Source organism: Coregonus lavaretus, assembly GCF_964263955.1.
Source record: "Coregonus lavaretus genome assembly, chromosome: 33".
Classification (NCBI taxonomy): Eukaryota; Metazoa; Chordata; class Actinopteri; order Salmoniformes; family Salmonidae; genus Coregonus; species Coregonus lavaretus.
The window spans coordinates 24,693,232-24,703,719 of NC_140020.1; the positions used below are offsets into that span (position 1 = coordinate 24,693,232).

At 43.1% G+C, this 10,488-nt stretch overlaps 1 protein-coding gene across 1 annotated transcript in view; it reads right to left on the minus strand.

Annotated features, from left to right (window-relative positions):
- Positions 1 to 322: 322 nt before the first annotated feature.
- Positions 323 to 10,488, minus strand: part of LOC311108382 (uncharacterized protein) — a gene marked incomplete at its 5' end in the record, with an annotated part of 17,961 nt that continues 7,795 nt past the window's right edge. The window contains 2 exons of the mRNA XM_084151016.1: positions 323 to 4,972; positions 6,055 to 6,190. Of these exons, the coding sequence (XP_084007142.1) occupies positions 4,459 to 4,972; positions 6,055 to 6,190 (650 nt within the window). The 3' untranslated portion in view covers positions 323 to 4,458. The remainder of the gene's footprint in view (positions 4,973 to 6,054; positions 6,191 to 10,488) is intronic.

The following is a 10,488-nucleotide window of genomic DNA, read 5'->3' on the forward strand; positions in this document are numbered from 1 at the left end:
GGGTTGATATGAATAATATGGATATTACATGCTTATTGCTACTGTTGGTTAGGTTTTATGGAGGTGCAATGGAAAGTGCCAGTTTTCTTTCTGGTATCTCAATATGAATGTAATGTTGTTCTTTGTATTCTTTGTCTTGTCTTTTAATCATTAGACGTTTGACTTATTTTTACTATCGACGACCATTTTGGAAACAAGTGCTTTAATTAATAATTTTAAGTGCTACCCTCTGGGAATACAATGTACAATGTTTTTACCCAAATCAATTCAATTCAATGTAATTATTACATGGTCTCTTTCAAGCACAAGAGTAAAGTTTAGGTCAACTTTTGCAACTTGTATTTTTTATTATTGCAACTGGAAGACAATACATCACATAAACATTATTGTAAGTTTCAGAAAAATTGAAAAGAAAAAACAACATTTATACTTTTTTTGCCACGGTATTGGACAACGTGATATTTACATGAATGAAATCGATGAAATAGTTTGAAATCGTTCTTTGGCAATATGATTGCACAACAAGGAAAGAATCAAACATTCATTGGAAAACCAACCAAGCTGGGTGCACTCTGCATTACATCGATTCTTCTCACATAGCAACATAATAGTTTGCATTTGACATCTCTTCGATGGCTTTCTGACACTTCTCAAATAGTCACTAACATGGCAGTATTGTAACGTATTGTCTGAGTAAACAAACACAAAACAAACAAAATGGCGGACTGGCTGGCAGGCTGGCCTTGGGTGATTCCCAAATGGCACCCTATTGCCTTTATAAGGCACTACTTAAAAAAAAAAAAAAAGTGCACTATATAGGGAATTGGTTGCCATTTGGGATGCACACTTTGAGCATGATTTAGTTTGGCAGGTTTTAGTTAAAATAATATAAGCACATTTGTTTCTCATTCGAGGGCTTTTCAGGCAGTGATACATTTTCTTATTTTTCTTTCCATTTCATTAAATTACTCAGTCCTATTTCCCGGTATCGTTCTATTTGTCAAGCAGACCCTTATAGGGTCATGACTTCACCTTCCTTCCCTGTATGTCACTGGAAGTGTCCCAAATGACATCCTATTCCCTATATAGTGCACTACTTTTGACCAGAGCCCTATTAGCCCTGGTCAAAAGTAGTGCAATTTGGGACACAGTCACCGTGTGAGTCACTGTGGTTGCTAAAGCAACAAATTCTCCTTGACTTGCCACAGCAGACTCTACTATTAGTCAGCAGTTCACTGACTTCTTACTGCAAATAACACAGAGGGCTTGACCTGTAACACAAGAACACTCCTCTAGTGTCAAGAGAGGAAGTGGAGATGGCAGTGAGGTATACAGGGAGTGAGTCTTTTTCATGTCAACATTGATAGAAGAAACAGATTGAATTGAATAGAATAGTCAGTGTTCTGTATCAAAGTTGATATAATACTATGACAATGGAACTCTGCTGTCATTTGCTTGTCTAACTCCCAGTCTAGCTGTCAGTCACTCTCAGTCTTTCCCCTAAACCCAAAGCAAAGTCTGTCTCTCTCTGACTCTGCCTCTCCCTACTGTCTACACATAACCTCTTACTAACCCCTACTACCTCTGCTGTTTGTACAGAAACGTGTTCATTATGTACAGTAACTCCACTGCATGTACATACCATAGCATGAACTGACTGAGGATGTAACTTGCAACAAAATATTCAGATTTAGTTGGAGCCAGTTGAACAGTGGAACATTCTGACGAATTCTAAATTCCATGTCAAACAGTTCCATATACTCTGTCCGTTTACACTAAAGTGTCTACCAGGAGGAGAAAACTAGGAACCAATGGTAACACATTTATAAAACAAAATGAGGGAAAATACTTTCATAAATAAAGAAATATGTGCTGTTCAATATGAAAACATGTCAGTCAAAGACATCGGAACACAACTAAGTCTGGAGGGCAGGCACAATGTTAAAGGGTGTATGGTTTTTGGACACACTCACACACTATTGATATATTCTGAATAACACTAGAACACTGACACATTTATTGTTTAAGAGGCAGAAGAAGACTGAAGGCCATACTAGAGGCTTTTCAGTTGACCCATCTAGCCTTATATCTAACTGACTGGGTTCAAATACTATTTGAAACCTTTCAAATACATTTACCGTTTGCTTTAGCCTGGCTGGGGTGCCAGGTGGATAGGGTTTGCACTTTTGGGACTTTACTATTGGTTGCATTGCAACAGGCAAGCTCATTTAAGCACAGATTAAATAATTTGAAATAATTTGAAATAGTTTTTGAACCCAGGTCTGTTATACCTAAAGCCCAGAGTAGCAGGGCCTCATAATTGTGGAGTGATTTCCCCATAAAATTTCTCCCTGAAGAAGATATGTCTTTGAAAGCCCGCTCATCTGAAGAAATACAATATTAATTAATTTAAAAAAAAAATCTCAATTAAATTAAACAAAATTGAGTGTATAAGAATTGGCGGCAAAACCTTTGTTTTCTCTTCTAGGATCTAGGTTTATATGAAAATAAGTCATGCTTCATGCTAAATACATTGTTTATCTTACATGATCTTTGAATAAAAAAAGATTTACTTTTGCATATTATTTACAAGCACCCATGCAATATAACTGAGAAAGTCCTGCAGGTCAAATTGCTTCAATTAAGAAAGGAAAAATAAAATATTTTCTAACCTTTTTACAGAGTTGTCCAGACTGGACAAATTGCTTATACTTTTATGAGGGTAGGTCGAGGAAGAAGGGGAAGCAATACACACATAATTGCAAGAAACAACAACGAATCCACAGTTTATGTATATAGTTTTCTGAGTCTGTCAAATGATAGGCAGGTGTCGTAGCATGGGTTATATTTAAACCGGCGTTCACGTTTGTGGAAGAGGAATACTGGAAGAGTTTCAGGGACGTCTAGGCTACTGTATGTCTGAAATGGCACCCTATTCCCAATATAGTGCCCTCCTTTTGTCCAGAGCCCATGAACCCACAGTGCACTACTTTTGGCCAGATCCATGAGGCTCTGGTCAAAAATAGTGCACTAAAAGGAAATAGGGTGCCATTTCAGATGCAGCTGAGAAACAAGAACAAGATAGAGGAGATACAGTATATTGCCTCTGACCCAGCACTAAGTCGTCATCATAGCACAAAAAAATTGAACCATATTAACAGTATAGTTCTAACTATGCTTAAATACTAAGGAGTGCTCTTAAAGGAATCATGCCCATTCTCCATGATGCTTTTACTATTGGTGATAGAAATTACCGTAATGAATAGAAATAAGTGCATATTTCTTTAAGAATGGATTTTACAATTATTTAGACATTTATGGTATTCTCCTATCTCTTCTCTACAGATCTTCTGATGTTGCTATGCCTTTATGTTTGTCTTTGTAAGCTGTCAGATTGGCTACATTGAAGCAACCTGGTCGCTCATCTTTGGCACAGTCTTACATTTTGTGCTCATGGGCGTAGGATGACGTGTGTGAGCAGCAAGTTTTAACAGTTTTAAATCTGTTAGTATCATTGGCTCAACTTCCTGGCTTTCATTACTGGAAGATTGCTACAAATTCACAGATAAACTTCTGACAAGTTACATATGACATAAAACGCTCAGCTATTCTCCTCAATGATTCTATTTTTAGCATGTATTTCCCTAATTAGTGACAAAATGTGTTTTTCTATGGCTTGCATCCCCTTTACACAACATAAAAACATCAACAGAGACACATGAGAATCAATTACCCATCAGAGTTAGTGTTGAAACGTATAGGAAACGTATAGTAAAAACATAAGATTTTTGATATTGCCATAAATAAGTAGGATTCTCCTAATGCCCCTGGAGGAGAGATAGAGAGATAGAGAGAAAGGTTAAAGAGAGAGAGATGGAGTAGTGTCTATTGAGACTAATGCTTAATAACGTTATCTCTGGGCCGGTTCGTGGTTGGTAGGTCGGTGTGTAGACCTGGTGTGTAGAACTACTGTAGGCCTCTTTGCGCTCAGGCTTGGCCATATACCCTTTTCACACTACTGAAGCCAAACCGAGCTGTACTGGGTTGCCCTGGTTACGCATCCACCATAGTTGCTGCTGGAACCATGCTGGAAAGCAAAATCTGAAAAGAATATATCCGAGCCAGCACAGTATAGGCTACAGTTCAGGTCGGCCCTATAGTGGGAATCCGGCATTAGAGACCGTGACACACCGTGACAACGAACTGTTAAAAGCAGCGGGTGGCCGTCCTATCGCCTCTGACCAGAATATCTGCCGTCGTTTTCTGTTAATTTCCCGACAATTCTACATGTTGAATCTCCACCATTCGTCGACACCAAGCAGGTGATTGCTAAAACACCTTGCAACACACTGCGGCCACCCGCTGCTTTTCGCCGTTGGTCTTTGCGGTGTGTCTTAGCTATTAGTTTCTAGGTCTTGGCGGTTGGTGTGTAGGCCAGATGTGTAGGCCTGGCCTTAGTTAATTCCTTAGGGCCTCTTTCTGCTCCTTCTCCTTCTGAGCAGCCTTGGCGGCGCGGTTAGTGATGTTGTTGAGACACGCCCGGACGCCCGCCAGGTGAAGCAACGACCCCGCCGCCTCCTTCATCTCCTCATCATCGCTCTCCGACGGTGGCTTCTCCACTGCTGCCGAACGGCGCTTTTTCAGCGGCAGCGTGTCGCCCAGGGCCCGCAAGCGGTTTTTCGTCCAGGGCAGGCCCCGTCGCCGGGCATGCTGGGAGAGGAAGGAGACAGAGGCAGAGTCCAGCGGGACTTCTTGAGGTTCCGATTTGACCCCTCGATGGACGCCGACCTCCACCGCGATGATGTCATCGTTGTCGTCGAACGCAGAGGGCCCCTGGGAAGAGCAGGGCATGCTGGGGGATTTGGCGGTGCTGTAGTTGTGGTCCTCCTGGAGGTCGTCGCTGGGAAGGGGGGAGGGAGAGTCACAGGGGTGGCCGATGTCGCCTTGGGTCAGGTAGTCCCCCAGAGCTGACCTGGAGAGACACACAGGAGATAAGAAGGCTACAGTTACACTTAATGTAAACAGACTGCATTTAGAGTGTGTCCCAAATCACACCCTATTCCCTATATAGTGCACCACTTTTGACCAGGGCCCATACAGTTCATAAAGGGGACAGGCTACAGTCACTGTTCACATACATCAAATTTTTCTACTGTTTCTACAGACAGTAGTGCATGTCTAGCCTTGTGTGCCAGGGTTTTGGCTGCACCATGGTATCATCAGACACACGACTACTGCGTTTGTAAACCTATACCTTTGATAAGTAGTACAATTTGGGTTGACATATTTCAAATATATATTTGTATAGTTACTGTGTCGTTACAATAGTACATTTGATATACCATAAAAGCGGATCAAAGCATCACGCCATCCTATAAATAAAAAATAGTCCCGCTGTCCGCCCACACCACACCCTCCCTCGGATCAAACCTCGTTTTCTTTTAGCAGGACAGTCTGTTGGCATATTACTATCTCATGGGAAGAACATACCCTCATCTATATGATCAAATATTCAGTGCATACCTGATGTGAGCTGCTGCCGTGCCTGTGGGGATGTTTAATTCATGACATGGTGTGTGTGTGTGGTGTATGTGTGTGTGTGTGTGTGTGTGTCCCTTCATACTCTCATGCTACCATGATGGATGAGCATGTCCAGGCCTGTTCCTAAATCTTCTCTGAATCATGAGGCTCTTCACAGGAATAAACCATTGTGACGGCTGTATAAACACACCTGGTTGGGCTAGTACTCGCATATGACACCCTATTCCCTACATAGTGCCCTACCTTTGACCAGGGCCCATAGGGCTTTGGTCAAAAGTAGTGCACTATGTAGAGAATAAGGTGCCATTTAGGACGCAGCTGAGTCTGAACTCAATAGGAACATGTAGTACTGTACTACACCTTTGTGTGATGGTTTTAGTTTGAGTACAACAAACAAATTGATATGCGATTATGTAAATGGTGGAAAAATACAGTTTGGTGTTGAGGTGTGTATTATCCAGGAAACAACTCTACGTCATAACCAGTCGAGTGATGATTGACAGTTTCACTGACCTTATCGCAGTGGTCCTGCTTCCCACTGAGCTTATGGGTATGGGTCGGATGACAGGAAACGGCCCCTGGCTCCTGACGCGGGCACCATTTTGGATCACGCCTTGAGGGACTACAGAGAGAGGAGCAGACACAAGGACTTACATAGAGATACACACACACCAACAAATTCACGCCAAAAATAGACATTAGTGTGCATGAAACACACACACATAATTGATGTACACACACACAGAAATGCACACAAATACACATGCATACGTATATATATATATAACTTACCCCAAAAAGCAAATCACTTCCTCATCCTCGTTGTGTAGTATGGGGGCCTGGAGGAAACATGAACTAAGGCTCCAAAAACACCCAAAAAAGTCCTTTTAGAAACAGCAAAGCTCTCAGTATAGTGATGCAGGTCTTTATATGTTGTACACATGTAATTGTGTAATTCCGAACTTTATCTGCAATGTTATATTCCCTTTTGCGCAACTCAAGCCGTTTCCCCTATCCAGCTGTTCCATTATCTGTGTAGCCTGCTGCTACAGGTAACTACCAAAATAAAGGAAACACCAACATAAAGTGTCTTAATAGGGTGTTGGGCCACCACGAGCTGCCAGAACAGCTTCAATGCGCCTTGGCATAGATTCTACAACTGTCTGGAACTTCCTGTATGGAAGCACCCCATGCTTTCAAAATACTTTTTATCCCTCATTTACTCAAGTGTTTCCTTTATTTTGGCAGTTACCTGTAGAATGGATGAAGAGGTATCGCTCGAGTTGCAACAAAATGAAATATAACGTTGCGTATAAAGTTCGGAATTACACAATTTCATGTGTTCAACATTTAAGACCCCTATCACTATACTGAGAGCTTTGCCGTTCCTAAAATAATGTATTTGGGTGTTTTTGGAGCCTTGTTCATGTTTTATGTTCATGTTTTTTCAGGAAGTTTGCTGTTTGGGGTAAGTCTCTCGAAAACGTGAAATCACAAAAAAAGGTGTCTGGACCCTTCTATAACATGCCATTTACATAAAAAATAGAGATTCTCCTTTAATCCAACACCTAGCAACCTTGTCAAGAGGGTGGGGGATGGGGGAGTTTGTGTGTGTGTGTGTGTGTGTGCACGTGCGTGTGTGTGTGTTTCCATGTACAGTATACCGGGCCCATGTGGGAAGCATGGCTAGTACACTGTGTTCTGTTCTGCCTAACTTACACAGCTTTCTTTACTGAGAGAGAGAGATGGAAGAGAGAGAGCGAAAGGGAGAGAGAGGGGGGTGGGAAAGAGGAAAATAGGAAGAGAAAGAGATAGATATTTAAATAAAGAGGAATAGAGAGAAAGATAGAGGGAAAGAAGGAGAGAAAGAGTGAGTGTGCCAGAGCTCCAGTTATTCGAGGCTGGCTGCTCAGCTCAGCTCACGACAGACGCTCCAGTTCAGCTCAGTAAAACAGCTGTCATCCACATCTCTCTCTGGATCTCTGAGGTCAGTGTGCTTTTCATAAATGATGACCACCATTTGCTTTTGTCTGCGACAGCATTTTTTAGAAAGCATGTGAACGCACACATTTGGCCCTATCATCACAGTAGCTCTCCTATTCCATTTTATGAATACATAGGCCTATGTGCAATTTGCATACATTATGTACCGTAAAGGAGTGTCTCTGTTGTACTGTACCTATAGGGTTTCGTCTATTAGCTCCTAACTGTTAGCCCGTATCCATTAGCCATGTTAATCCTATTGACTCTGATTGTGGGACTAACCCTAATATCTGTAGTGGTGCTCCTGTTAACCTTATAAGTAAGTCCCTGCCTGCCTGTACACTGCCTCCATTGTAATCGTGATCACTTGCTGTGTGTGTGTGTGTGTGAGTGAAAGTGTGCACAAGTCTATCTTTTTGTGAGTCAATGTGTGTGCTACTACTAGGTCTTTCTGGGTCAACATCCCCCTCTCCTTTCTCCCTCCCCCTTTTCGGTCTCTCTCTCGCTCCGGCGGCAGGCAGGGCTTTCTGTTGCCGTGGAGACGGCTCCCATTCCACATGCCACAGAGCGGTAGATCATGCTTCAGCGGAGGAGGCAGGAAATACCTCTCTGTGTTCAACACAGCTTCAGAGGCAGAGCACACAGCTAAGAGAGAATCCTGTTTACCGCAGAGACACACTGCACACTACCCTGGCCTGGCCCTGCTCTGCCTAATCTAACCCTGGCCTGGCCCTAGCCCTGCTCTGCCTAATCTAACCTGGCCTGGCCCTAGCCCTGCTCTGCCTAATCTAACCCTGGCCTGGCCCTAGCCCTGCTCTGCCTAATCTAACCCTGGCCTGGCCCTAGCCCTGCTCTGCCTAATCTAACCCTGGCCTGGCCCTAGCCCTGCTCCGCCTAATCTAACCCTGGCCCTAGCCCTGCTCCGCCTAATCTAACCCTGGCCTGGCCCTAGCCCTGCTCTGCCTAATCTAACCCTGGCCCTAGCCCTGCTCCTGCCTAATCTAACCCTGGCCTGGCCCTAGCCCTGCTCTGCCTAATCTAACCCTGGCCCTAGCCCTGCTCCGCCTAATCTAACCCTGCCTGGATCCCACAGGCAACTCTGCTCGATTTGTCCACTCACTCACTCACTGACTGACTGACTGACTGTCTCTCTCTCTCTCTCTCTCTCTCTCTCTCTCTCTCTCTCTCTCTCTCTCTCTCTCTCTCTCTCTCTATCTCTCTCTCTCTCTCTCTCTCTCTCTCTCTCTCTCTCTCTCTCTCTCTCTCTCTCTCTCTCTCTCTCCTTTCCTCTCTCTCTCTCTCCTTCCCTTCTCTTCCTGTCTCTCTCTCTTGCCCGTACTCTCTCTCTCCCCCGCTCAGTCTCCCATGCAGCCATGCTATGTATAGCGGTGACTCATGTCTTCCAACTTCGAAGGCATGCCGTCTCTGCAGGTATAAAGCCTGAGACATATGCTGCTGAGAAGCTGGGCGAAAACACAGCTAATATTGTCTTTACACCTGTCGGTATGGAGAGAGAGAGAATATATACAGTGAGCTCCAAAAGTATCGAGACAGTGACCATTTTTGTTGTTGTTTTGGCTTTGTACTCCAGCATTTTGGATTTGAAATGATACAATGACTATGAGGTTAAAGACTGTCAGCTTTAATTTGAGGGTATTTTCATCAATTTCGGGTGAATCGTTTAGTAATTACAACACTTTCTCTACATAGTCCCCGCATTTTAGGGGACCACAAGTATTGGGACAAATTCACTTATATGTGTATTAAAGTAGTCAAAAGTTTAGTATTTGGTACCATATTCCTAGTACGCAATGATTCAATCAAGCTTGTGACTCTACAAACTTGTAGGATGCAGTTTGTTTTGGTTGGTAAATAATGTGTTGTCTCATTTTGGAGTAACTTGTATTGTAAATAAGAATATAATATGTTTCTAAACACTTCTACATTAATGTGGATGCTACCATGATTACGGATAGTGAGAAAGTTACAGACGCACAAATATCGTACCCCAAGACATGCTAACCTCTCACCATTACCAATAACAGGGGAGGGATTATATTTGTGCTCATCATTATTCACGATTCATCAGAACTATCCGTAATCATGGTAGCATCCACATTAATGTAGAAGTGTTTAGAGACATATTCTATTCTCACTGTCACAATACTTAGGAGCTCACTGTACCTCGCTATCACATCACTGAAAACTAGTTCTGGACAGAGTGCAAGGACACAGAACAGGACAGGACAAAATACTAAGAAAGTGTGTGTATGTGTGTGTGTGTGTGTGTGTGAGAGAGAGAGTGTGTGAGTGCGTACGTGTGTGTGTTTGCGTGCGTGTGTATGTGTGTGAATGTGTATGTGTGTGTGAGAGAGAGTGTGTGTTACTCTGCTTTTCAGGCAGCTACAGCCAGAGAGAGATTCCCAGGAGGGCTTCCTTCATGTTCTGTACATTCAGACTCTTAAATAAGTTCTATATGGCTCGCCCTGTGTGTGAGTGTTTGTGTGTGTGCATGTGTGTTCGGTGTGTGTGCACGCGTTCGTGTGTAAACCTGCAACCAGAAGGTTCAGACGCAGAATGTACAGAGCTCAGGGTTAAAGGTCATTCCCAGCAGACCTTGAGAAAGCAACCGTTCCAAAGTGGCCTCTCTCTCTCAATCAAACCCTTCTGCTCGGAGGAATATATAGAGAGGAAAATACAGATGGGGTACAGCTGAAGAGGACTAGCGCTGCAAAATGGGTGCCTTTGGTGTAGTTACTAATGAGTTTATTTTACCGGCACGGTGTGTATGTGTTATGGAATATGAAACTTTATTTTATTTTACAATGGGGTTGTTACAGCACTTCTACAGCTCTTTTCTAATTTTGAAATGAAACCTTAAGCAGTCACTCATCAACTACAGAGGTTGAGGAAACCAGGGCTAGCATGGGGGAAGATGTATCGTCAGCATGTAGACAGTTTCAG